The following is a 26,208-nucleotide window of genomic DNA, read 5'->3' as shown; positions in this document are numbered from 1 at the left end:
TTATACTGGCCGACAACAGCCAATCAAACCAGCTAACATATACGAGTACAGCATCACCAGAACAAGAGAAGTACCTGTGCGTCCTTAGCCAGGAAGCAATCAATCCAATGAACCTTACAAGTAAGGGTCCGGGGATGTTTCCGGTGCTGAGGAGACCAGCTTGAAACGCCCGAACACGAGCTAAAACGAAGCATCCCGGGGTCCATAAGTTTGTTTCGACGGCGACGATATAAACTGCACCAACCCTACGTGTCTTTTATTTGCCTCACTTGCCCCATCAAAGGTATATTGTAATTGTTTAAATAGCTGCTTGTCTTATTTCTGGCCGATAATATGGGTCTCTTTGAGCTGTAACTGACCGCCTCTTACTCTCCCTTGTCGTGCTGTTAGCTAACACAACCGTCCAGCTCACCTCTCCAGTTCTTTGTCTCACAGTGGACATCACTGCCCTACCCCGCCACAGACTGCACGGACAAAGTCGTCATCGTCACCGGCGGCAATGTCGGCCTCGGCCTCGAGGCCGCGCGGCACTTTGTGCGCCTGAACGCCGCCAAGGTCATCATCGCCTGCCGCAACCCCGACAAGGGCGCCGCAGCCAAAGCCGACATCGAGGCCTCGGCCCCCCCAAGCCGCAAGGGCGTCGTCGAAGTCTGGCCGCTGGACCTGTCCTCCTTCGCGAGCGTCAAGGACTTCTGCCGCCGCGCCGACCAGCAGCTCGTCCGCCTCGACATTCTCCTCGAGAACGCGAGCGTCCTGCACACCCAGTTCTTCGAGCGCGAGGGCTACGAGGAACAGGTCACCGTCAACGTGCTGTCGACCTTCCTGCTGGCTTTGTTGCTGCTGCCGCTGCTGCGGCGGACCGCCGCCCGGTTCAACGCGGCGCCGCACCTCACCGTCGTCTCGTCCGACGCGCACGTCGTCACCAACTTCCGCTGCCGCGACAGCCCGGCCGTCCTTCAGGCGCTGCGGGGCGACCAGGACTTGATGTCGCGCTACGGCGACACGAAGCTGCTGCAGCTCCTGATCGTGCGCGAGCTCGCCAAGGCGTTGGATGGTGGCGACGACTCGGCGTCGTCCACCGGCATGAAGCAGCAGCCCCGCGTCATCCTCAACACCCTCAACCCGGGGCTCTGCCGCTCGGAACTGTTCCGGCACGCCCTTGGCCATTCACTTTGGATCTTGTACGTTAGCATGCGCTTATTCGCGCGCACGGCGGAGATGGGCTCACGCAATCTGGTGGCGGCCGCGACCGCGCTGGAGGATACCCACGGCAAGTACCTGTCGGACTGCAAGGTCTGGGAGCCGAGCCGCTTCGTCCGCAGCCAGGACGGCGCTAATGTGCAGAGGAGGGTTTTTGCGGAGCTGCTGGAGGAGCTGGAGAAAATCGAGCCGGGAGTGACAGCCAACATATGACAGCGTTTGTTTCTGGGAAAATCATACAGAGCGGTCGTTATGAACACCCCCTTTTTCTCACTGGACAATGAGTCCGAATCAAAACAATGGCCGAGTTTCTAAGTTTAGTATTTGCAACAAAGGATCTGGGCAGTTAGTATATCTGCTTAAGTATTGCCAAATGTCTTCTTCATGGATGAATATAAGTGTTTGGACGGCAATTTTTGGCCAATTCACGAGTCCATCTTGCTGTGAACGGAAGACAAAACAACACAACCTTTGATTTATATATCCGCCGAGCCGGAGCTGCTTGCTCACGATGGCGTCACCTTTCCAGTCCACCGACGGGCGCAGCTCCCTGCTGACCTTTGGCATCGAGATGGAGTTTGTCGTCGCGTATTTGCACGAGGGCGACGAGGATCCACACCTAGTAGACAAGCGCGACGTCTACATCGCCAAGCCCCATGCCGACTTTGTCCGCCTAGAGAGCAGGAATGAGGTCAAGAATAAGTGGCGCGATCTAATCGAAAACCCGGGAAAATATATACAGGAAAACGAGGATCCTAAACGTTTCAGAGCTAAGGCTCGTTTGCTCAGAGCTAGAGGACTTGAAGGCCGATTACGGTACGGTGATGAAGACGACCCAGAAGAATACCAGTACATTCGTCACCGCATGGCTAAGTTTTTGAGGGACCACAGCATCCTGGCGATCAGCGACTCCAATGACCCTGAGACCCAGAGAGTGGTGAGTGACAGCGTTAAAAAGGGAAAGGACCGACTCGGCCTTGAAAAAGACGACAAGAATCCTTCGTGGTTCGGTTACAGCTGCTGGGACGTGAACACCGACGCCAGCATCGACGAAGACTATACCAAGGAGTACCGGTGGGCCAAGATTGAAGTCACCTCGCCGGTGCTCTACTACTCCCAGCAGTCCCTCGCGCTGGTCAAGTACGTCATAAACCTCCTCCAGTCCGAGTACAGGATCCTTATCAACCACACCATGATGTTCCACGTCCACGTCGGCCGCGGCGCACGGGGCTTCTCCTTTACGGAATTGCAGGGAATCACTGCGTTGCTCTACGCAGCCGCGCCGCGGCTCGACCAGCTGCATCCCGTCTGGTGCGGGCCTCTAACTACGTGGGCGCCCGGTCCGAGGCCGCACTCCCTAATGGCCAATCTTAAGCGAAGAGACATAAAGAGAGCAAAGCGTGAGGCTCAGGCAGCGCACCCCTATAACCCTCTGCTGACAACGGAGGTTGACATTGAGGAAACAGGTGGCTATGTTAGCCGCTTGTTAACACCATACTATCGCCCTCAAACTATGACAGGAGCACATGAAATGCTTCAGCAATGGTTCGGCCACCAACGAGCTAATGCATTCGGCGTCGCCCGTATCTGGCAGACGCAGACTCTGGAAGAACTGTATGACTGCCTGTCTACGGTCTATTTAAACCCCGAGGAACACTCGTATCATTACAGGCCAGCTTATAACTTCCGCAACCTGGTGGACGAGCCAGTGACTAAAAAGACGATCGAGTTTCGGCAACATTGCGGCACGATGTCGCCCGATGCTATAGCGAACTGGATTAGTGTGGCGACAGGACTCTGTAGTCTCTGCGTGAACACCCCTTTACATGAGGGTCTCAGCCCGGTCTTGCAGAAACTAGAGCATCTTGACCCTAACTCGGCCACTTCGTGGGAAATGAATAACTTACCTCGTAAATCCACGATCAACACAGCACCGCTTTTAAGCGGTCGGCGTGGGGATCCATACTCGATTTACGACTTGCTGCGAGATATTGGCCGTGCTCCTCAGGCTGAGTTTTACCAGAAACTGGGTATCCACCCATTACCACCTGACTTCTTCGTCGTAAGAGATTTGGAAGTTGATTATGGATTAAAGTCTGTTACTAAGAAAGATGAGAGCAGCACTGATGAGAAGCGGCACTGATGAGGACGGCACTGACGAAGACGGCAATGGCAACGGCGACAGCAACAGCAACAATTCCAGCTAAAGCTAAGACTACAGTTCCGAGCCGGAAACGGTTGGGAATGGTAAGCCCGATGAGCCTGGAGCTGTTGACCTGTCTGCCACGTACGACGAAGGTTGCGGTCATCGAATGTTATGTTTGGTTGAACCAAGACCTATACCCGAGTAAGTCCTCATCACCAAAAGTCTGTCCAGGAAATGTTGCGGCCACCCGTATGAACCTGCAGGACACGGTTGCTGCAAAAGTGTGGTGGAACAAAGGTAGGTCGATATTTCCTAAAGATCATATTTCAAACAAAGCTACGAGTTTAGTATCAATGGTGACCATGGCGGCAGTGACGAAGAAACGACGCAGTATTCGTAGAAAGCGATATGGACAAAGGCCACATCGTTAGCAAGCCCCGCGGCTGACAATCCAGCCCTCAGGCCCGAACCGAACAGTACAGAACGATAATAGGGAGCTTACCATCAGATAATCATTGGAAGGCCGGAACGTCTATTCCAGAGGATATCAGGAGTATTATATCTCTAAACTCCGTGGTCACGGACAAAAAAAAAGGGAGGCGTGTTGCCTTGTCTCGAGGAAATTCGTGATTCATTAAAACGGATTTCTTGCTCCGTGTATGTGTATGTGTAGTCTAGGCCGGTATCTAGAACTGATCTGTTCGCACCTAGCATTAGTAAACAAGCACCATCAAGTCGTAGCAGTAACAGTAGCAATATGCCATCACCACCGCCGACAATAAGCAAGGGACCTGACTTACCCAAAGTCATGCTCATGCTCACGTCCGTGTTCTCTACCATCTTGGTGAACTCCTCGAAGCTGATCTTGCCGTCCTTGTCGAGGTCGGCCTCCATGATGGTCTTGTCGACGATCTGCTGCAGCTGCTGGTCCTTAAGGTTGCTGCCGACCATCATCTTCAGCACGATGAAGAGCTCGCCGTTGCTGATATAACCATCACGATCGATGTCGTAGACCTTGAAGGCGAAGCGCAGCTTCTGCTCCTTATTAGCGTTGCTCGTGAAGGCGCTCAGCCCCGACACGAACTCCTGGAAGTCGACGTCGCCGCCGCCGTCTTCGTCGAAGATGGCGATCATGCGCGTGGCCAGCGGATTCGACGAGATCTGGGGCAGCGACAGGAACTCGTCGCGCTCGATGGTGCCCGAGTTGTCCTAAGTAAAGAAGAAGCCATACAAGTTAGTCTCTGAAGTGCCGGCGTCAAAGAGGGTCGGGAGGGAGTCCCATATTGGCATACCTTGTCCAACTTCATGAATCTCTTCCTAAGTCTATCCACTTCCTCTCGGTCGACTGTGTATGGTTGCGATTAGCGCAATTGCTTTTACTCTCGAGTGCTCCGTGCCCTCGTACAGTTTGACCCTTGGACGATGTTGTCCATGACTGCACTCGTGGTGTTGCCCATCTTCGTCGATCCTGCCCCTCAGGGGGTGCCGCTCGTTACAATATTGGACGCCGACTCGAAAGTCTTCGGTATGCAATGCCTTGGCAGTATGATACTGTTGCTCGAATATTGGGGGGTAATTGTTGCTTGGTCGTTGGGAAGAGGGCGCCGTAATTTTGGGATTGTCGTTGTCAGGCTGGCGGGTTGCACCTCTTATGTTTTGTTAAGGAGGGAAAGCGAGGTTCGATATAGCGTACCGTACTTGCATCTGCTATTGAAGTAAGGCTGAAAGAAGTCGGAGGGAGCGCCACCACCCACTTTGATATTGATTGAGCGCGGGGCTTCCTTCTAAGGGGCTTCCAAAGCTCTCCTGGTTCCCTCCTTCCCGCCTTTCGACCCTGGATTTGGGTCGGGGGTCCATGAAACAAAGCTCCGATCCTCAATCTTACTTATTACGATTATACGCTTAGATGCATACAGCACGCAAGTGGCAATACTAGCGATAGATACATAAGCAATCAACACCCTAAATTTACCATCCATTTCTTGGTACAATATCAATAGAACTACTGAATTGAATGTAATTATTGAAACAAATTCGCTTTTCAAGCTACTTGCTTCAGCTGCCAATCACCAGGTAATCAAAAGCAGGCTCAAGGAAGGGGAGTGGCTGATGATGATGATTGTGTCTTATCGCGGTTATCTGGCTACCGAACTAGGACTACGACATTCGGTTAGCGTGGTTTTCCGCTTTGCGACTGCTTATTGCAGTAGCCAAGGTGAAAATTTGCCAGCAGCAATTCCGGCCAACGTCAATGGAACAGGCAGCGCAATAATCATCAACAAAGCACCCGCAAACCTGGTCATCCATCAATCAAATCTGTACTTTCATCATTAAATGACTTGAATTTTAATTCCTCGAGCTTTTTAGGGCTCATTCGGCCAACTTTTGGGCTTGTTCCCGCCTCCCGTACCGCCACCATGTCGTCCTCAAGAGCCATGCGCATCAAAAAGCTCTCGCCCAAGACTATTTTAACCGTCTTGCTCGAGGGCCAAATAGATGCGAGCGAATATGATTCTCTTACCACGGAAGCAAAGATCGCGACGGGCGTGGATGCCGGCGAAGAAGACGTGAGTTGCAGTCATTCACCCAACAAAATCTGGTTTGCGCACGGGCCACTTTGATATTGGATATCTCACGGCTAACTTTCAACTCTATAGGAAATCCACTTACAAGCTGCATTGAAAGGTGCAGGCCAAAGCACTGACAATGAGATTCCCGTACCACCCCCTCAGGTCAGCGAGGAGGTCAAGTACGAGGATTTATACTCGCGTCCTTTTGTAGAGCCCCGGGGCTACATTAAGTCGTCAGATACCGTTGAAGAGACGCTAAGTTGTCTCTATGACATGACAACTGAGGACGATGAGTTCCTCAAGAATTACAATCAAAAGAGGTCGTCCAAATTATCCGAAGATGACTTCGAACGTATCATGGAGCTGTTCGAGGCCACAACCTCGGAGCAGGCTCCATTTGCTGCGGTAGACAACACAACAATTCCATACGAGGTCATGGCGTCACAGATTGCAAGCTCACCCCTTAGCAAGCTTAAAACTCATGCGCAAGCCGTGTATGATCACTGGAAGGCCCGTCGCCAAAGTGATGGCAACCGGTCCCTTCATCCGTCCCTCAAATTCGAGACTCCTGGCCAGCAGGACCATGACGATATGGACCCTTACGTCTGCTTCCGCCGCCGCGAGGTTCGCCAGACCAGGAAGACGAGGCAACGTGACGTCATGGTCGCAGATAAACTGAAGAAGCTGCGTAGAGAGCTCGAGGATGGTCGACAACTCATCCTCATGGCTCATCAACGTGAACTAATGAAGAGAGAAATGCTCAGTACCGAGCGGCTTCTCTTTGAGCATCGTGCGAAACTTAAGGAGAAGAAAGTTCGTCTCGGCATCAAGGAGGGCGATGAGGACTTGTACAACACCAAGCCTGTCAAGCGCAAGGCTGCTGTCGAGTCCCAGCCGACCACCAAGACCGCGCCTACTCAACTCCGCCTGGCTGTGCGGCCTGAAGGCCGCCCAGCTGAGCAGGAACTTGTCCAGCTTGAGGATAAGCAGAAGGAGCGATTCGAAGAGTTCTTGCGCGATATTGCCACTAAAGCTGACACACATCGCTTATGGAACTTGAAGTATGTCGATCTCACCGAGAAGCCGCTCTCTCCTCCCAAAGAGGTTGAAGAATCCAGCTTCCGGCCTGCGAAAGCCCAATTCCTCCCGACTCCACCAGCTAGTGCCTCCGAATCAATGGAGTTGGATGATGAACCAACTGAAGCTGCTCTTGCTCTCAAGGCTCCATCACCCCCGTTCTACTTCCGTGGCTTGTCGCCGGAAGCAGAACAGCCTATGCCCGGATATCGCCGCCGTATAGGCAGAAATGGTCGTCTTTGGATAGACCGTCGGAATGTTGGCCGCCTTGCTAGTCCCCCAAGTGACTCGGACCTTCCTCAGAATGATCGGTTTGCGTATGATGAAGATGACAGTGATGACGAACAACCGGTGTATCACATCGACCCATACGACACGCGACCCATGAAGTTCCGTGCGGGTATCCCGCTGAATATCATGCGGAGTTACCGCCCTGGCCAAGACGGGAGCGTAGCTGCGCAAACAACACCCAATGCTCGTCCGGCGCTGCCGCCGTCGCAGCAAGGGTCAACGCCGGCCGCTGCACATGGTCATCTGCATGTGCAGCAATCGCCATCTCTGCAGGCGTCAAAGCAGGCTCAACTGCCGCCAACACCACAGCAGCCGCAGCCCACGTCTTGAAGAGGTCATGCCGCGAAGAAGCCGCTGCCAACTATGCGATTCTTTCCCATGACCTCTTGGACGTCACTGTTGATACCCATCCCCTCTTCTTCTTCTGTCATCATCCGCGGATGTCTCGGGAGGGTCGTTAAGACAACTGTACATAAAAAAAGATTTTAATGCATCGTTGCCATCGCTGGACAGGAAGGTTCGGCGTTGCTCAACGGTGGACGGCGTTGGAGCTGGATAGCAGTTTTGCTGTATGATTAACAAACTGACGAGGCCCGCATGCATAGCAAGGAGTTGGGAAGGCCTGTTGAGCTCATTGATTTGGTGGTTTGAGGCCACGACGGATGATGAATAAAAAGTCTTGATAAGCCTCGCAAACTCGTGTTTCTTCGTAATTCTCCGTCTGTGGTGCCTGTGTGAACAGTTTCAAGACTTGGCTTGTCGTGGTAGTAAGCATAAGCGGAAGTAGACAGAATCGAGAAGGCGGCGCAATCGGTCTGCTCCAGGAGATCCAGCGATCCCACGTGTGTATTGTGCGCCGTGGTTCGGTGGAGGAATGCCAGAGTGCTTTGTTGCGATCTCCTAGACCTAGCAAGAAAGCCGGTTCCGGCTCAAGCAGATATGCGAGACGCAGCAGACCACATTTGGTTGTAGCTCGTGTCGGCCCAGAACTAGCAGGCTGCAGCGTACGAGTGTATTGCAAGTTCTTGGGTATAGCAACAAAGATGCGATCTGCGCCAAGAGGATGATGGAGTCGGCTGGGCTTATATCGGCCAAATGTAAGCAAAGCGCCAGAAGTGATGAGGTTCTGCGCCACGCCCTAAGCTAGGAGAAAACGGTAATGAAGTTTAGTATCGTGTTTCGTGAAGGTTGAACTAACCAAAAGTCCAGGGGAGAGAAGTCTGTTGGAACAAGGTTTCCCGAAGAGCTCCGCTTTTGATCAGGCGGTCCGTGGAAAGGTCAGCCCTTTTTTTTGCAAGTCCTGAATGGATGGGAGAGAAGGAGAGGCATTGCCGAAATTCCCAAGTTGGGCTGTAGAAGTTAGAAGGGCAGTGGCAGGGAGAAGTTGAGAGGGTATCTTGTTGTTGGAGTGGGTGAAAGTAAGGCGTAGGCCGGGGGAAATGCACGGCAGACGGGGGCGGCCCTCGTCTATGCTGTCAAGTGACTAAGCTGATGGCATGTAAGCGGCGGCCGGGAAAGGAAAAAAAAAAGCAGACGCCGGATTAAAAAATCGGTGATGTATCGACCATGGACTGATGTTGGAAGTCCCGACAATCCATTTTTGTAGGACATAGCAAGCCTGCCTGCCGAAGCTGTGTTGTTCCGGTTTCTTGGTAGTTGTGGTGGTGGTATCCGTCAGGTACGGCGGTTAATCTACGACCTGCGACGAGCCAAGCTGAGACGTGCGCCAATGTTCGAGAACACCGAGGGGACGCAGGAGAAACGAGTTAGAGGGCGAGGAAGGCATCGTATCTGGAGGTGGTAGCCTAGAGGAATGTGTGTCTTGCTGTGTATGGTCAGTAGAAAGCTCGGGGGAGAAGGACCTTCGGTTGGAGCAGAGAAAGAGAGGTCGGCTTACTTGCACGCTTTGCAGCTGGGTTGCTCGGTCTTGGGATATTCCCAGGTTGGTTCGAGTACAAAACAGGGCTGTCCTTAAGGGGGAGAAAGGAGACTGTCTCGGCAGGAATATAGCAGAAAGAGAAACTCGGAGCAGCACAAGTGAGGAGGCCGGAGAAAAGCAGTGCGACACACAGAAAGAGAGTATGGTCGGCGGGTGTAGGTATTTCCTACATGAATTGTAGTTCTCTCTCTCTCTCTCCGGACAAGGGAAAGAGTGAAGTGGGACTAGCGGCGCTTGCGACGGACATCAACTGTCTCTCTGTCTCTGAGAGGGTCGTCTGGTATTGGTGCTGGTGTGTCTTGGTCTCGCTTGGTGTCCGTCAACCGTCACCAGGCCCCCAGCCAGGTGGGACCCCACATAAGGCAGAGAAAAAGTGCTGGGAAAAAAGGGTCCTGGAGCAAAAAAAATAAGTACCGACAAGGTCTCCTTTGGCTGGGACTCGGGCTCTGCAGAGACTTCACCGAGACATGGCCCTCTTACCACTCGATAAGGCAACGACTTATGTCAGCCAGCCATCATCTGGTCTTCCCAAGTATCTATCTGGGGATTTGACCCCACCAATGACTGCATCCCATCGGCGCAAACTTCTGATACCATATGCTTGATGAGATCGAACAAGGGCGATATAGGCAGAGTGCCGCGATGAGTTTGCAAGTATCAATAAATAGACTGAACGATACCAGGAAGTACGGCCTATCACTTGAAACTTTCTTCAGGTGGAAAACGATCCTGTGAGTTCTTGGAAAAGGCGCATCGAGCATCCCAGTGCGGGGTGAAGATCGTAGAAATTTGCCTTCAGGTTCACTTACAGCACCCAGCCAGTAACGCTATATGCGACCGGGCGACCAACCACCTCCGTCAAAACCTGTCGTAAAAAAAAAAGGAAAAGGGGGACCAGTATAGTGCAAAGCTGAAGAGTATACCATAGCCTTTCTCGCCTAAGTCATTGGCCACATCGGGCGGTCAAGGACATTCTTCGAGCCTCAACGACGCACCCGCCGACAGAGACGCCTGCTCCACCTCAATACCGCATCGCATACACCTCAAGATAACGACAACACCCGACACATCCCAGACCAAAACCGACCGACCGACCCCCTTCTTCTTCCCTACACCGCCCATCGCCCACCCCCCATGGCGCCCCTCTACGCCCTCGGCTGCGAAGGCAGCGCCAACAAGCTAGGCATCGGCGTGATCTCGCACGACCCGACCACCAACACAACACGGATCCTGTCCAACGTGCGCCACACCTTCAACTCGCCCCCCGGCACGGGCTTCCTGCCCAAAGACACCGCAGCGCACCACCGCGCGCACTTCGTCTCGGTCGCGCGCGAAGCCCTGCGCGCCGCGGGCCTCACGGACCCCGCGCGGGAGCTGTCCTGCATCTGCTACACGCGGGGCCCCGGCATGGGCGCCCCGCTGACGAGCACGGCGGTCGCCGCGCGCACCCTGGCCGCGCTCTGGGGCCTGGACCTCGTTGGCGTGAACCACTGCGTCGGCCACATCGAGATGGGCCGCTTCATCACCGGCGCCGCCAACCCCGTCGTCCTGTACGTCAGCGGCGGCAACACCCAAGTCATCGCCTACGCCGAGCAGCGCTACCGCATCTTCGGCGAGACCCTCGACATCGCCGTTGGCAACTGCATCGACCGCTTCGCCCGCACCCTCCAGATCCCCAACGACCCGTTTCCCGGCTACAACGTCGAGCAGGTCGCCAAGAAGGCCTTCTACACGGTCGCGGCCGACCGCACCACCAAGACCCCGCGGGACCCCGTCCTGCTGGACCTCCCCTACGCCGTGAAGGGCATGGACTGCAGCTTCAGCGGCATCCTCGGCGCCGCCGACCTGCAGGCCGCCCAGATGCAGAAGCAAGACGCCCTCCTCGCCGCCGGCGGCGCCCTGAAAGAGGGCGAGCAGCGCATCACGCGCGAGGACCTCTGCTTCACGCTGCAGGAGGTCGTCTTCGCCATGCTCGTTGAGATCACCGAGCGCGCCATGGCCCACGTCGGCAGCAAGCAGGTCCTGGTCGTCGGCGGCGTCGGCTGCAACGAGCGGCTACAGGAGATGATGGGCTTGATGGCCCGCGACCGCGGCGGCAGCGTCTACGCGACCGACGAGCGCTTCTGCATCGACAACGGCATCATGATCGGCCTGGCTGGCTTGCTGGCGTGGGAGACGGGTTTCCGAACGCCGTTCGAGGAAAGCACATGCACACAGCGATTTAGAACTGATGAAGTACATATCAAATGGAGGACCGACTAAAATAGAAGAAATTCAAACAAGTAAAATGCCACATTACGTTTAGAGAAGCATATTTTGGCGGTCTGTTACTGGATCGATTATTGAGTTGGGCCGTCTCCTGCTCCGAAGTCGGCCTGCCGGGACTATTATCTGCTATGACTCCTCAGATACTGTCTGCCAAAGATCATCCCTTCCCGGGACTTTGGGTTCCCACACTCTGAGATGGCTGCACATGTCATTCCTCCCTACCGAGTTGTAAGTCCGTAGACATTCATGCCAATTAACCCTATCATGTATGGCCAATCATTAGTTACCGGGGGCCTGCTCCCGCCTATTACAACACGTTTCTCGTTTGATTCGCCGTGACAGACGGCTGGAATTGCAGCTAGCTATCATCCGACGTCGGCTTGTAAACTATCGTTGTCACATACTTTCTCAGGTGTCAGCAAATGCCATCTCGAGCGAGTAACGGGTATCCAAAACTTACCTTACTCCTGTATCTCGTCGTTGCCGACACAGCAAGGACATTATTCTTGATACTGCTAGTGGCAAGATGGTTGAGGACAGTATGGTTAGGCATGTTCAGGACGCTATTATCGTCCTTAATCAGAGTATGATTATTCATAATCGGCTTGGTTAGGAAACTGGGAAGAGAAAGTGGCGTGGGAAGTTTGTCGAGAGCCGCAATGGATAGCTGGTACGGTCTCGAGTCTTCGGGGCTGGTCGAAGTCGGCCAGGTACTTGGGCAGACGTTCTGAGAATACCTCGGGCGGCGGGATGCTGAGAGTTCGTTTGTGATGCACATTTTCCGCGTCTGTGAGCTTGTCCTGGGAACCGGGTCTTGAAGGTAAAGCCGCGGCTTCCTCAGCGTCTCTGGGAGGAGAAGCGCCACCATCAAATGTGCGGGTAGCTGCGGTCTCGCCACTTACTTCGATATAGTTCACCAGGTTGTTGCCGAAGTCGACAGTTGTTGGTAGATGAATCGAGGTTTCCATGGAGCCGTCCACTAAGAACTTGATATGATGAGTTCCGGGGAATACTGGGATGACGGCCTCAGTACACCCTCGCGACCCTTGCTGTATAATTGTCAGTGATATGTACTCCATCTCAAGAGTTGGGTTTGAAGCAAGCCTCATGTTCGTTGTAAGTAGAGCGAACTTGGGATATACTGCACTTCAGGCCAGGCTGCCTATTCACGACAGGATATACTTACGCAGGAAACAGTCTCTGCTTCCGGCTCCACTGAAAGGGCGTACCAGTCACATAAACTTTCTGCCCGCCCTGCAGCCATTCCACGCGCGTCGGCACCGTGGGCCTCGTCTTGTCGACCCTTAACTCCTCGGTGTCCTCCTCATCTGTAGCATTGCTGACAGCGGAGCTCTTCCGCTGCAGGTCAGCCTCCTTCGCGTCCTTATCTAATTCAGTGACATTGTCGTCGATGGGTTCACCTATATCCGTGGGAGCAATGATGGGCGACCCCGGCGTGTGTACCTCCTCCTCGATAGGGAGAGGCAGGCGTGGCGGGCGATTCATGTGATAGGACATATCTTGCACACTACTGGACGCTGGCCCTTGAAGGGAATCCTCATACAAGGAACTGGAGCGGATAGAGGCAGACTCGTGGGTTGGTATGGCTGTGGGGACGGCAACCGGTTTGGACGGCTCATTCTTGAGAGGGCTATCCTCACTTTCAGCCTGCTTCAACTTGGGAACTTTGGGAGCAGAGGAAGTCTGTGGGCTAGCGGACGGGGAGTTTTGACTGAAAGTGGACAGCGGTCTGGAGTGTGGGCCTCTGGGGGGACCAATCGTGGAACCTTGTGCCTGGACTACGCTGGCCTCGGGTGACGAGGCCGCCGATCTGTGCTGGTGCTGGTAGCTAGATATCAGGTGCTTGGGTTCCTGGTGCTTAGGTTCCTTTTGCCTTGGCCGTGGGGGATCAAGGGGAGCGGTAGCGACACCATGACCCTGTGCTTGTCCGTCCCGGGAAGGTATGTGGTGGTGATGCTGTGTGGGGGTATCAGGCTTCGACGAGGCCGAAGGTGTGTTGCCCATGGTATAGGCGTGGGGGAAGGAGAGGCGGGATAGACCCTGCCCCAACCGGACCTACGAGGGAACGGGGTCGAAGGCTGAGCTCAGCTGAGCTTGTACCAGTATTGTTGGGGAGGGGGGCAAAAGCACCGAGGGCCAGATCCAGATGGGCAATACGGAGAGGGAGGATCAGCCCTGTTCGAGAAAGAAGAACAAATTAGGCGGGGATTGTCGCGAAAACGTGGCAGCGGTCTGATGTTGCTTCTTTTTTTCTTTCGTTGCGCTTCTCTTCAACGTTGATTCATGGCGTGTGCATCAAGTGACCGGGTGGAGCTTAGCAGGATGGCAGGACGGCGGGCAGTTTGGGGCAGTTTGGGGTCATGAGACCAAAAAGCCCAGGCGGGATTCGAGGAACAACCAAACGGTGTAACCGGTCAGAGCAACGTTGATCCTCTTTCAAAGCCAAGCTCTAGACCAGCAGGTTCCAGATGCGCACTGGTGATTGGGTATCGACGAATTCGGCGGCAGATGCTGTGTCTTTCCCGTTAGGTAATTGTAATTGTCTGGCTGTACTGTACTGTGTGATGCGGATGCGGGTTTGGTCAGCGATGAGAGAAGAGTTGCATGGCAGAGAGAGTGGAAGGAGATCCGGGAAGGAATAGACGGACGGAACGGATTGCAAAGCGACGGAAGTTCAAAGAAGGTAAACTTTAACCCCCCAGCTTCCAGCTCGAATGCCTGCTGCAGCTGTCCACTTTGTTGCTACGTACGGTTGAATGATGGCGCGCGCCTTTGACCCGGAGAAGAGCCCAGTCAGAACCCAGTGTGGAGGGGTATTGACTGATACATGGTCTGAGCTCAGCCTCTACTGTAACAGGGGGGCTGAGAAGGAACAAGTAGTGACGTCGGGACTACTCCGTACTGTAAGCAAGATAGCTGGAATTATGTAATGATGGGTTCTTTCACTCTGATGGATAAGGTAATTTACATACAGCAAGACTTTCTCTCACTGCCAGCCCCGTATCAAAGCCTGCAGATAGACATCATCAACATGGGCATTGATTGATCCATCCATCACTCTATCACCCCGTCCATCCCATCGCCTCTTGATTTATTCCACCTGTTGTCTTGTACTTGATTCGATGTCCGGCTGCCCCACCGCCGAAAATAGAGTAAAGTGGACCGGGCCATCATTCCAATTTGTCCTTTCCCTTTGAAGCTTAAAGTAAATATTGAGACCCTTGTATCCGTACGGGAGGTAGGGGGCTGCGACTCCGACGGCGACTGGCAAATCAGCTGCAGGCAGGCACCTGGAGATAGCAGGTACCCATTTGTTGACAGCAGTGACGGGTTACAACCACCATTGATGTTTCTTTGCTGGACTTGAGCGAAGTATTGAAACTGATACCAAGCAACAAACCATCATCATCCAGCATATCTCGATATATCCATCCACTCGTTTAACTTACTACTATTAGCCTCGACAATTGGGCTCTTATTGTCTCAAATCCCGGCTTTTCTTTTAGCTTCCAAAGGGCAGAGGATTCTCTCTCAGACTCCCTCACATGACGCCCATATAGACTCTTAAACTACAACAAGCGCCGCCCCGCCGGCCCATGAACCGCCGCCTGTAGGAAGGAGAGGGACGACCGAGAGCGCAGAAGATGGAGTACTTAAGGATCCTCCAGTCCGCCGCGCAGGAGCTGCCTGCGCTGGCGCTCCGCCTTTGTAGAACATCGACCATCATGTACCGCTACCTCGGCGCCGCCATCTACTGGGCGACGGTCCCGCTGAGCTATCCCGCCTACTACGTCTACGCCGTCGTCTCGCGGGTCTTGTCCGTGCTCCTGTCGCCCCTGTGGTTCACTTGGAGGCTGTTCTCGGACACGACGATGATGGTGGTGAACTTCTTCTCTGGGCTTAAGGTATGCCATTCTTTCTCCGGAATCTGGAACTGGTTACTAACATGATGATTGACAGCTGCTCTTCAACTTTGTAAGTACTCCTGACTCTGTTAATGCGTTGCATTATAGCTTCTTGGAGTGACTGGTCACGTGAGACTGACCACCCCGACCACATAGTTCACATGCGCAATCATTGTCGGCCTGGTCGCCGCATTCATGATACACGGCAGTTCCCGGCTCATCGCCATGTTGCTTAGTGTGCACCCCTCGCAGCAGCAGCCGAAAGTCGTCGAGGAAGCGCCGCTCCCTGCTCAGCCACAATCACAACAACCGCGGCGCTTCCCCATCCAGAACGGTGTCCGTGGTGGCCCACAACAGCAGCCGTCGCAATTTCAGAGATACGATGACGACCCGGACGGCGGTGTTGACGACGAAGACGCCGACCGGGGCCGAGACGATGACTACTACTACATCGAAGGCAACGACGGCGACGGCGAGAGCTTGGCCGGGAGCTCGACCGGAGGTGGCGGCCGCCTCGCCGACCTTGGCGGTACTACTACCACTACCTCAAGCGAGAGCGCCTTCAATAGGCCGACGGGGTCATCATCGCGGAGGAGAGGAGGGGTTCAGAACCCGCCTTCTTCGTCCATCCTCAGCTTCGGGGGCAACGACATGTACAGGCGCGACTGGCGCTCGCTGAACAGCAATATGAAGTCCAGCGCTGGGGCGCGCCGGGGCGAGTCGATTAGAAGCCTGCTGGCCCAGACCATCCACGAGGAGAGCAGCGAGAGCGATTCGCTGTGAAGAAAGCGAGCAGAGCGAGTCAGAAAGCGCGTGTAACAACACGTACCAATTATAGACTCAACGACGGCGCAGGCCAGGGCTGTTTTGATTTGTCTGTGTAGTTAGATAGTTTTAGGGGATTGTTGCCTTTCACATTGATTCCAACGTAGCATGTACGGAGTTTACTGGGATGGGGGGGGGGCTTGGGAATTCATTATCATGGAACCATGAGTGCGATGGCAAGGTTCGGATTCAATGCACTTTTCTTTTGTGCCAAAAGCTGGCATATATGCTATCATGATCCTGTCTTCATTATTTCGCTTCTCTTGATACCTAAAAATATGGCTTAACTCGCTGGCTATCCACTGATCTATCGCTGCTGGGTTGGACAAGATTGTCATGCAGCCTAGAAGCAGGTCATTCTTCAAACGCCGTAGGAAGGTATTTCACTAATGTATTATAAAGGACTTCATCCTCTCTGCTCAGCCGAAGGTAAGTATCCGTTTCATCTCGGTCTCGGGGTCTTGCGTATCTTGGGCGACTGGTTGCGGATCCTGTGCGGCTGACTGAGTACTGGCCCCCTTATAACCCCCCTTTTCTTACTGGCCCCTGGTTTTTTCATGGCACATGGGCGATAGCTATCAACTTCTTGTGGTTGAGTCTGCGGTGGGCGAAATGCATCATAAGGGCGACTATCACTCTCCTGTTCGCGATTTTGAGCCATATCCTCTTCTCGAGTTTGAGGCCTCCCCCGTTTGCGCTTTGGATGCTTATCTTGTTGGTGAGGCGGACCACCATCTTGTTGACGAGGCGGACCACCATCCAGTTGGTACTGCAGACCACCGTCCTATTGGGCACCACCATCTTGTTGGTAACGCGGACCAGTATCCTGATGGTAACCCGAACGACCCAACTTGTAGTACGGAACCCGTCGGGGATGCGAAACAACATTCTATCGACGGTACATATCCCGGTCTCTATCGCGGGGGGATCGACTCCTACTACGAGTCCTACTCGCCCGGCTCCGGTTATCATACTCTCTAGGTATGCGGTCACGCTCACGGTCCCACTCTGGAGGCCGACGGTCGTCGTAATCATCGCGTCGCCGACGGTCATCTCGGGAAGCACGATAGTCTCGGCCGTCTCTAGGTAGCCGCTCGTCCCTTCCCCCCATTCTATGACTGGGAATATACGTGTCAACATCTGGTCTGCTCGGTGGAGCACCTCGTCGATGAGGTACAGGCGGTCGATCGCGATGGTCTCTATCATTGTGAATATCCCAGCCATTCTCTGGCGGCGGCGGCCTTGGCGGCAGACTGGTATCAGGGGGTGGATGGCTTCGGTCTCTGACCCACGCAGGTCTTCTGTTCTCCGGGGGCCGTTGCGGTGTACACCGTTCTGATGAGGGGGGTGGCGGCCTCCATTCGCACGACCACCCGGTGGTGGTCCATATCCGTCGCCACTGCTGAAACTTTGTTGATTGCCATGGAATCCACCATCGCCCACAGCGCCTCCCTTGGGAGCAGGTGGTAGGTTTGCTTTACGATCTGGGTACTTCCAACGATCCAGCTCGTGACTATCCTCATATGTGGGTATGTCGCCGGGCAGAGCTGGAAGAGGTGCAGTGGTGAAATATGGATGTTGTAAAGCATCGACGGCGTTTATGCGGCCCCGCCAGTCCAACTTGAGTAGTTCCTTGAGTAATGAAACAGCCAAAGGCCCATGTTGACGGAATCGTTGTGAAAGATTGCCTGGAGTAGGGGGAGGCTGCAAGTTCTGTCCTCCCGGCAACTGTTTCCAGCCTGGCATCGTCTGTTCTGTAGGAGATCCTACCAGATCGAATATGATCACAAGTTGATGGGTGTCACTTTCTCCGGCCAAAATGGGCTTGCCAACTAGCATCTCCCCGAAAACGCAGCTGTATCGGCAATTAGAATTAGAATTCGACAAACATCGAGGGAAGACTTACCCGACACCCCACAAGTCAATAGCAGTCGTATATTTTCTGAGATGCATCAACAACTCGGGAGGCCGATACCATCTAGTCACAACCAGAGCCGTGTACTCTCGCTTGGACTCTCCACCACCACCACCCGGCTGAGGCGTGTTGCCGTCGTAGTGTCTGGCTAGACCGAAATCGGCAATCTGGAGGACACCCTTGTTGTTGATCAAAAGATTGGCGGCCTTCATATCTCGGTGTAGAATATGGGACTCGTGGAGGTATTGTAAGCCCTGGAGCAGCTGCTTCAGGTAGCACTTGATCTGTGGAACGGTGAAGGTGACTGAGGGGTTGTCAAGCAAGCCCGAGAGATCGTGGTCCATGTAGGGCGTTACCATGTACATGATGGGTCGCTTTCTCTTGTCCGCTGGAGAGTGTGTCAGCTTCGGCTCATGCTTGACGAGCCGCTGCATCCAAACGCGTATAACTTACTAGCCTTGCTGTGATGCTCAACCGCCATGTCCTCGAGGCTCAGGACGTTTCGATGTGATAGCAACTTGAGAAGTTTGACTTCACGCAGGGCAGTGATGGGAAACTGGGCAGATAGTTAGCGACCAGCCATTGGTAAATTTTCTCGTTGTCGCAAGATTGGTCACTGACGCCGTCCTTCTCGTTGTGCATGATGATCTTTTTGAGCGCAACCAGACTGCCCGACTTCTTCGATCTCGCCTTGTGGACCTCACTGCACGGAGAGATTCGCATTAGTATCGTAGCCATTGGGGTGTCTTGAACGTGGGAGAAGGAGTTAAGCCAAGGAAGCGCGCATACTCACCCGAAGGTACCCTCACCGAGCTTGCCCAGAAGCTCGTAGTCTGTTATCCTAGAACATCCTACGTAACTGTCCCTGGGCCGCTGGTGCTGTTTTGCGAACGACACTGGCGAGAGCGGCGGCGCGCCATTACCGCTGGAAGCCATTCTCCCCCGGTGCTCGCGTAACTCGGTATATTTGCCTCGGAGCACCTCGAAGAAAGTTGCGACGCAAGAATGGCAGGCGAAGTGGCCGTGGTAATAAAGTTCTGGGGGACAATGGGAGGAGGGTTGGATCGGAGGGAACCAAGTGGTCCGTCTGATCAGGATGTTTGCGACTGGGTAAATGATGAAGCTGTCATCTCAACTGACGAAGGAATGGCCAACATTTAAGAAAGTAACCGTCACGTTGACCGTGGAGAAGAGAAGAGAGAAGAGATAGATAGCTGAGAAATCCCAGCGATGGTTGGTTATTGTGCCAAGTGCAAAGGAAGTACGTGGTGATGGTGATTGAGGTCCATTGTTGGAATAACTTTGGAAATGTAGGTAGGTTCGGTTCGGTTCAATAACGGAACAGGGCTGGCCAGTGGACACTGCACTGCAGACTGCGACTGCAGGCCGTTGCTCCAGTTGCTCCAGGGCGAGTGAATCGATAGGCGAGTCGAACTTCCCTTATCGATCAAATCCTACCTGACTTGCAGTGGCTCTAAGCTGATCCTGGCGCCAATTGCATCCTTGCTTGGCGCCCAGTTCAATTTCTTAAACCCGACGCCCCGTATGCCGTCCAAGTTGCCCGTCGTCGACGTCCGTGCGCTCCAATCAGCCCAGCCAATGCATCACCATCACAAAGCTCCGTCGAATTGAGAACCTCGTCGGTGACGCATCGCATCGCATCTCCTTCCTCTCACCATACGAAACCTCTCACACCTGCAACAACCCGTACGGCAACACCCCCTCAAGCCTCCGGAGTACCCGGATCGATACTGACTAGAGTGGACGCACGCAGAACACAGTCACAATGGCAGGCGGTCCCGGCGGCCCTATTAAGCCTCACGTTCCGGGCATCTACCGGTTCGCTGCTACTGGCCTCGGCGCCAGCATGTGGTTCTTCGTAAGGCACCCAATTGCGCTTCGCCCCTACCCTGAGTCCCTATGCTAACTGTCTGTCTTCTAGTTGATGTACCGGGCGAAGAAGGATGGTAATTGAACCCCCACCCCACCCCTAACGAGCGACACGAGCGAACACCAAACTGACGCATACAGGTCCCGTTCTGATGGGCTGGAAGCATCCTTGGGATCACTAGAGTACCGATTGGAGGGGTATCTGGACGACTAGGGGGCCATAGAACCATTGAAGTACCCGAATACAAGAACCGATTAAAGATCCAGCAACAAGCAAGCTCACACGAGCGATATGGCAAATACATGAAATGCTGTCCGGGGGGCCCAGACATCGATTGAGAGAGAATAGATCGGTTTAGGCGGTTACAGTTGCGCCTCTATGTATACATGTGTTACACACTACCCACGGCGTTCACCCTCTCCTGCTTTGGGCTTCTCGAATAGATAGTGGTTTACCCCCCACGTATCTCCGCCCTCGTACGCGAACAACTCCGAGCATGCCATGTAGAAGATCTGCCATCTGTTCCACCAAGTGGTGGCCTTGTCCTCGCCATAAGTCTCAACCAGATGCGGCCACAGCTTCTTCTTGTTGGTCCACATGTTGGCCAGCCAGTGCTAAAGGAGTACAAGTAGTATCAAATCAGTCCTGGTGCTTGGAGTATGACATTTATGGGAGTGTATGGGAGTATAAGTAGCTTACCTCGCAGGTCTTCGAGTAATGCATCCCGTTCACCCACCACTGCTTCTCAATCTTGAGGTCCCTCTGGAAGTAGAGCAGCAGATCAGCCGACGGCATCGTGCCGCCAGTGAAAAAGTGTGTCGTCATCCATCCGCTCTCAAAATCATAGGGCGTATCTTTGTGGGCAAAGATGTGCACAAAGAGCTTACCCCCGGGCTTCAGCGCCCTTGCACACTTTGCCATCAGCTGCTCGTAGTTCTTCATATGCTCGAACATCTGGGCGGCGCTGTGTTAGTCGAGCTATCTTCAGTGCGGTGCCAAAGTACATACCTCGATGGAGACGACTCTGTCAAAGCTCTCTTTCTGGAACTCGTAGTCGGCGACATCGCCCGTGATGACAGTCAGGTTCTTGAGGCCATTCTCATTGGCCTGGGCGTCGATATACTCTTTCTGCGTCTTCGAGTTGGAGAAGGCCGTGACCTTGCTCTTGGGCAACATCTCAGCGTAATAGAGCGCACCGGAGCCCCAGCCGCAACTACGAAAGCAGAGTTAGCATCCAATGGATCAGCTTGTTCATGAGATGCTCTTCTCCCAATTCTAGTGTTCTGCTGGTCAAATAATACAGGACTTACCCCAAATCCAGAATACTCATACCATCTTCCAACTGAGCCTTGTCCACTAAACACAGATACATCCAGTCAGCTAGCCTTCTCTTTGGCTCTCCTCATCCCAATAGACATGTGGCATAGAGAAAATAGAGAACACTCACAATAACTCCGCAACATCCCCACCTCCGCCATCCCCAGCGACTCGGACCCCTTCTCGTACAGGCAAGCGCTGTACTTCATGCGCGGCCCCAGCATGCACGCCAGCACGCCCGTGCCGACCTCGTAGTGCTGCTCGTTGGCGGCGGCCGTCTCGACCGCGATCGGCCGCGTGCGCAGCAGCTCGAGGTACGCCATCTTGCGCTCGCACGCCGCCGCCTGCGACTCCGTCGCGATCTCGGCGATGCGCTGCGCCAGCTGCATCCGGATGCCCCGCCGGATCACAAAGTGCGGCAGCACGCCGCGGTCTAGGATGGCGTCGAGCGGGAGGTAGTCTAGACAGAGCAGAAGTGTGAGAAAAACGAGAGAGGCTGTTGAGATGATGTTTCTCTTTTTATAGAGCGGCTTACCCATATTCCGTGGTTGTGGTGCGTGTTACGGTGCTATAGGATTGGTATAGCTCACGAGAGAGTAAGAAAGTGAGCCTGTTGGTTTTATGTGTATAAGATGAAGGTTCGAGACTAGATAAGAAGCTCCCTCGGCTTTAATGAACACTTATCAAAGAAGAAGGATCACTCGTCGCGATGTTGATCGACGTAGTAGCTGAATGTTCCTAGGTCATGGTGCGTTTCATTGAAGTGGGCGAAGCCAGGTACGTCAGTGTCATAGCGTGATGCAGGTACACCATTAGTCAAACGTGTAACGAACTTACAAACCCCCTTCTTCTACAAGCGAGCCCACCATTTATCGCCGGGGTTCACGATGTTGTTCTTGGTAAGCATTGGTATAGAGCTATAACTACACAACATGACTCATTCGGGGAAAACAGAGCTGGTATAGTCTTTTACTACCCAAGCTGGGAATCATGTAGGTCATACACCTCGCCACATCTATACTCCTACAAGCATCTGCTTTTTTTTTAAATTTTTTTTTTAGAAAATTACAAAATGCCTATGCATTCTATGAAGGAGTTTCTCCTTTTGTTTATCAGTAGCACATTGTTAAATTAAGCCTTGCCTTTGCCCTTGGGAGTCCGCCTCCTCTCCCATACTTGCAGATACGTCTCGCCCAAATAAAGTAATTCCCGCTGTGTATCCTCGACGAAGAGGTCCTGGCAGGTGACCCATTGATCCCTGCCTTTGTCGCGCAGCTGCACCTTCCACGTCTTCTTCTCCTCGGCCGTGTCGGCCACGTCCTCCTTGGCCCGAGTTGCCTCGTGCACCACGTTGGCCACCAGATCGTACCAGATCGGCTCGCCCGGCGGGTGCTCAGCCGGGTTGGGCTCGACGTACGGGACACGTCCAGATTCCTAGCATCGAACGTGACAATGGTCGGGTTTCGCTCAGAGACAAACTTGTTAGTCGAGAAGCGCTTGATGTGGAACATCAGGTACGGCGGGAGCGGGTGCATCAGCCGGTACCGTTTCCGTTGTGCGTGCTGTTCTTGCGCCGTCCTGCCGTCGTACTTGGACAAGATCCGGGTGAGCGGCACTTGAGGAATGATGTTGCGGTCCAGCTCGTCCTGGAACAGAGGTGCTGCCGGTAAGTCCAGTGTTAGCAGGAGGAAGCGGTTGATGTCGACCTTGACCTCGGCCGAGTCCTCAAACCGTAAGCGATCGCCCGCGTCGGCTTTCGCCGTTATCGTCTGCGACTCGACTTTGAGCTTGCCCTGGAAGATGCGCTGGACCATGCTGCTCCCCGGTTTTGTCTTGCTTCCGCCCAGGCCCAGATGCAAGTTATTCAGGAACCACGACAAGAACTCAACGGGGTCGGACTGGACCGTCAAGGTGAAGCGCTTGCTAGACCGCAGGAGATCTCCTGGAGCAGCTCGTGCGGCGAGACGTGGTTTTTGAACGCGCGCGGGTTCCAGATCTTGCGGAAGAGGATAGCGCACCGCTTGACCAACTCGGATCGCGCCGAAACGTCCTCGAGCAGCAGGAAGTTGCGCAGCGGCGTTATGTGCGACAGGGCCTGCACCACGACGTTGAGGTAGTCGTTCTCCTTGATGTTGTTCATCCCCACGTATCCGGGCGTGTATTCCTTCCCACCAAGGGTCCACGCGGACTTGGGCTTGCGGTCCAGCTCCATCACCTCCTGCTTCGTGTATCGAGGGTCCGAGACGTATTTTATGTCGTCGAGCGATTTGCTCTTGACCTCGTAGCCTTCCGGCAGGACATAGACCTTCTGTGATTCCATGTTGATGAAGACGTGGTGACCCTCGTCCAGCGCATGGAAATACGCATGCGACTTGGGCCCACGGCCCTGGAAGTAGCGGCCGCATACTAGGCAGGCGTAGATGTTGATATTCGACAGGCTGATGGAGCAGAGCTTCTCGAAGTCGAAGTCGAGGACGTTTCGGTCTATCGTGTCGAGATATAGGTCGTCGTATCCTTCTGTCGGTGCGGCCTGCCTGATCAGGGCTTTTGTGGGGGTATCATCGTCGTCGAACTCGTCATCTTCTGCTGTTCCGTCTGCCGTGTTATCGCGGTCGGTAGGCGTTGCGCCATTGCCGTTCATGTCCCAATCGGGTCCATCATCCATGCGGGACTTCTTCGAAGCAGGCGACGCAACGCCTGAGGTGTCCTCCCAAGCCTCGGAAGCGGGACGTTTTGACATTTTGATGGAGATGATCGCAAAGTTGGGAGGTTTTGCAAAATCGCAAGGCTGCAGCAGAAGTTCACGGATCAATAAATCCCAAGCTTCGCTATTCCAACACCCCACTTAACTATTCCCACCACCGTAGCAACAGAACCTAGTCAAGACTTCGTACCTAGACCTAGGTTACTGCAATTTGGTGATAGTGAATTCATGGTAGATCTAGATTACAAAGGACAACCTTCCATTGCTTTAATCTTTGCTGGGCCTATTTGTGCTTCACATGTTCGAGTAGACTAGCAATACTTCGCAGGGCATGTACGTACTTAATGATGGTTCGAAAACGAACTTCCTTCTCTCATTATATTATCTCGCGACTTTGTTTGTAATCTAGGGGGTATCATAGGTGGGTGTTTTGTTCTTTCATAAAATTCATCTGACATGTTTCTTCCTTTCTTCCTTCCTCAGCGTCTCGTCACTTGCCTCAACCTGGAGCTCTTGGCCGGCGTAGACGCACTCTGCCCAAAGGGAGTCTTCGGCGTGCGGCCTCCGCTGCCCCCTATCTTACCCCATAGGCGCTGGGCGGCCGGCGTCAGGCCCCCGTCCACTCTGGGACTGCTCGGGAACTTGGGTACGGGCGTCCGGTCTACCTTGCCCGTCATGCCATGCATGGCCGAGGAGCGCTTGGATTGCGAGATCTTATCTACCATGCGGTGGTGGAGCGCTTCCCGGCTGCTGTTTTCTTTGATCGTGAATGGATTCGGCGTGGCATCTCCGGGCCCCAGGTTGATCATGGGCGCCGATGGTGAAGCGTATTCCGGCTCCTCATCGTCCACAAATGCATATCCGTTAACCCGTGGAGTCTCGTTTCCTGCGGTCGTTGACGGTGCCTGGGTTGCTGAGCGTTTTCCGGCTATCGCGTCCCGGATGGCTGATATGGAGGGTTCTTCTGACACCACGGAGGCATCGTCACTGATTTCGGCCGGCGGTGGTAGTCTTGTGTTCAAGTAGTTCACGGCCTTGGGTGCCGTTTTGGATGTCGCTTCTGCCCTCTGCGCTACCGTTTCCAACGAGTCTTCGATGCCGTCCGGGGTGAACATCAGGATATTTTTTGGCTCGAATTTCCAAGTGTCTGTCTGTGCTGGCCTCTCGTCTCGGTCTTTGATCGCCAGCCTGTCCCGCTTGTGTCCGTCGTCGGTCAGACCTCTCGTCTCGGCAAGCTTCATCTCAATCTGCTTCTGTGCTATCTGCATCTTAGATGGCAACTTGTTTCCTGCTGTCCACATCCAGGCGTACTTCTCGACTCGCTTGGCGTTCTGCCTGTCTAGTAGCTTGTAGAAACTTTCGTTGTCCTCGCTTGTGTATTTCGATTGAAACGTACCGAGGCTCATGTTCGTGTCCACTTCGGGCTTGTCGTCGATGGCGGTTGTGACCGATGCCGCCGATACGGAGGCTGGCGTATCACCAACGTAGCCTCGAGGCGTGGCGGCACCTTGGGCGAGCGGTGCGAGTGATGTGCCTCTTCGAGCCTTGTGTCTTCCAGGAGTCATGACTTGTTGCAGTCGCCGGCCAGCACTGTCGATCCATTCTTTGTCTTTGGACTCTAAGGCGTCGAGATATTCACGCTGTGTTTCGCTCTCGAGCAGGCCGGGAAAGAAATCCCGGGCTATGATCTGTGACAGGGCATCGGTATAGGTATCCTCGTCGAGGATCTTTTTCGGTCGCTTGATGCGTTTAGGTGCCGGCGGAGGAGGCATCAACTCCATTTCAGCCCTCTTGCGAACGAGCGCCGTCATTTTGTGGAATCCATGATGCCTGTTGTGGTATGTCGTAGAGATCGTGCATATGAAAATGAGGCTCAATCAGCTTACATGGATGAACATGCACTTGTTGGTGGAGATTCTGTAGTAGGTGCCTGTTAGGGGGGATGGGGGGTTGTGGGGTCGCCTTTAGCCTGCACTGGAGGTACCAATGTGCCCAACCATAGAAATTGCAAACATTTGCCATCTTGGTTGACTTGAAATGGTGGAAGATATACAACCCGGCGCCAGGCGCTCTTTAAACTATATATGTGTTGCCGAGGAAGCTTATTGCTTCTTCTGTAGAGCTTGATCTGAATATTTC

General features: G+C 53.9%; 13 protein-coding genes across 13 annotated transcripts; 6 read left to right on the top strand and 7 right to left on the bottom strand.

Annotated features, from left to right (window-relative positions):
- Window positions 1-333: 333 nt before the first annotated feature.
- On the top strand, window positions 334-1,413 carry PG994_008800 (short chain dehydrogenase atnD; the record flags this gene model as incomplete). The annotated part of the gene is made up of 2 exons (XM_066860209.1): window positions 334-350; window positions 408-1,413. 2 exons carry the CDS (start codon window positions 334-336, stop codon window positions 1,411-1,413), a joined length of 1,023 nt encoding a protein of 340 aa, XP_066713798.1.
- A 298-nt stretch (window positions 1,414-1,711) lies between these two features.
- Window positions 1,712-3,343, top strand: PG994_008799 (uncharacterized protein; the record flags this gene model as incomplete). The annotated part of the gene is made up of 1 exon (XM_066860208.1): window positions 1,712-3,343. The coding sequence occupies one exon, from the start codon at window positions 1,712-1,714 to the stop codon at window positions 3,341-3,343; it is 1,632 nt and encodes a 543-aa protein (XP_066713797.1).
- A 648-nt stretch (window positions 3,344-3,991) lies between these two features.
- On the bottom strand, window positions 3,992-4,853 carry PG994_008798 (calcineurin subunit B). Its single transcript, XM_066860207.1, has 4 exons — window positions 4,752-4,853; window positions 4,639-4,691; window positions 4,147-4,555; window positions 3,992-4,043 (listed from the first exon to the last, which is right to left on the bottom strand). Exons 1-4 carry the CDS (start codon window positions 4,801-4,803, stop codon window positions 4,033-4,035), a joined length of 525 nt encoding a protein of 174 aa, XP_066713796.1. The 5' UTR covers window positions 4,804-4,853; the 3' UTR covers window positions 3,992-4,032.
- A 910-nt stretch (window positions 4,854-5,763) lies between these two features.
- On the top strand, window positions 5,764-7,614 carry PG994_008797 (uncharacterized protein; the record flags this gene model as incomplete). The annotated part of the gene is made up of 2 exons (XM_066860206.1): window positions 5,764-5,913; window positions 6,004-7,614. The coding sequence occupies 2 exons, from the start codon at window positions 5,764-5,766 to the stop codon at window positions 7,612-7,614; spliced, it is 1,761 nt and encodes a 586-aa protein (XP_066713795.1).
- Window positions 7,615-10,357: 2,743 nt separating this feature from the next.
- Window positions 10,358-11,485, top strand: PG994_008796 (uncharacterized protein; the record flags this gene model as incomplete). Its single annotated transcript, XM_066860205.1, has 1 exon — window positions 10,358-11,485. One exon carries the CDS (start codon window positions 10,358-10,360, stop codon window positions 11,483-11,485), a length of 1,128 nt encoding a protein of 375 aa, XP_066713794.1.
- A 596-nt stretch (window positions 11,486-12,081) lies between these two features.
- Window positions 12,082-12,600, bottom strand: PG994_008795 (uncharacterized protein; the record flags this gene model as incomplete). The annotated part of the gene is made up of 1 exon (XM_066860204.1): window positions 12,082-12,600. One exon carries the CDS (start codon window positions 12,598-12,600, stop codon window positions 12,082-12,084), a length of 519 nt encoding a protein of 172 aa, XP_066713793.1.
- A 73-nt stretch (window positions 12,601-12,673) lies between these two features.
- On the bottom strand, window positions 12,674-13,516 carry PG994_008794 (uncharacterized protein; the record flags this gene model as incomplete). The annotated part of the gene is made up of 1 exon (XM_066860203.1): window positions 12,674-13,516. One exon carries the CDS (start codon window positions 13,514-13,516, stop codon window positions 12,674-12,676), a length of 843 nt encoding a protein of 280 aa, XP_066713792.1.
- A 1,640-nt stretch (window positions 13,517-15,156) lies between these two features.
- Window positions 15,157-16,200, top strand: PG994_008793 (uncharacterized protein; the record flags this gene model as incomplete). The annotated part of the gene is made up of 3 exons (XM_066860202.1): window positions 15,157-15,417; window positions 15,473-15,487; window positions 15,574-16,200. 3 exons carry the CDS (start codon window positions 15,157-15,159, stop codon window positions 16,198-16,200), a joined length of 903 nt encoding a protein of 300 aa, XP_066713791.1.
- Window positions 16,201-16,797: 597 nt separating this feature from the next.
- PG994_008792 (CMGC/CDK protein kinase) lies at window positions 16,798-19,093 on the bottom strand (the record flags this gene model as incomplete). Its single annotated transcript, XM_066860201.1, has 5 exons — window positions 16,798-18,097; window positions 18,149-18,545; window positions 18,611-18,713; window positions 18,779-18,860; window positions 18,951-19,093. The coding sequence occupies 5 exons, from the start codon at window positions 19,091-19,093 to the stop codon at window positions 16,798-16,800; spliced, it is 2,025 nt and encodes a 674-aa protein (XP_066713790.1).
- An 850-nt stretch (window positions 19,094-19,943) lies between these two features.
- PG994_008791 (uncharacterized protein) lies at window positions 19,944-20,229 on the top strand (the record flags this gene model as incomplete). The annotated part of the gene is made up of 3 exons (XM_066860200.1): window positions 19,944-20,036; window positions 20,100-20,124; window positions 20,189-20,229. The coding sequence occupies 3 exons, from the start codon at window positions 19,944-19,946 to the stop codon at window positions 20,227-20,229; spliced, it is 159 nt and encodes a 52-aa protein (XP_066713789.1).
- Window positions 20,230-20,446: 217 nt separating this feature from the next.
- On the bottom strand, window positions 20,447-21,823 carry PG994_008790 (uncharacterized protein; the record flags this gene model as incomplete). The annotated part of the gene is made up of 5 exons (XM_066860199.1): window positions 20,447-20,662; window positions 20,748-21,002; window positions 21,057-21,261; window positions 21,359-21,404; window positions 21,496-21,823. Coding segments are annotated over 5 exons (1,050 nt in total), but the record flags the coding sequence as incomplete, so codon positions are not given.
- Window positions 21,824-22,496: 673 nt separating this feature from the next.
- Window positions 22,497-24,105, bottom strand: PG994_008789 (ubiquitin thiolesterase; the record flags this gene model as incomplete). Its single annotated transcript, XM_066860198.1, has 3 exons — window positions 22,497-22,799; window positions 22,841-23,288; window positions 23,345-24,105. The coding sequence occupies 3 exons, from the start codon at window positions 24,103-24,105 to the stop codon at window positions 22,497-22,499; spliced, it is 1,512 nt and encodes a 503-aa protein (XP_066713787.1).
- Window positions 24,106-24,548: 443 nt separating this feature from the next.
- On the bottom strand, window positions 24,549-25,880 carry PG994_008788 (nuclear protein DGCR14; the record flags this gene model as incomplete). The annotated part of the gene is made up of 1 exon (XM_066860197.1): window positions 24,549-25,880. The coding sequence occupies one exon, from the start codon at window positions 25,878-25,880 to the stop codon at window positions 24,549-24,551; it is 1,332 nt and encodes a 443-aa protein (XP_066713786.1).
- Window positions 25,881-26,208: the final 328 nt, after the last annotated feature.

Source organism: Apiospora phragmitis (assembly GCF_038363925.1).
Source record: "Apiospora phragmitis strain CBS 135458 chromosome Unknown utg000008l:1.0-3514335.0:1.0-3519231.0, whole genome shotgun sequence".
NCBI classification, from domain to species: Eukaryota; Fungi; Ascomycota; class Sordariomycetes; order Amphisphaeriales; family Apiosporaceae; genus Apiospora; species Apiospora phragmitis.
Note: the sequence above shows the minus strand (reverse complement) of the source record. Positions and strands in the feature narration are given on the sequence as shown.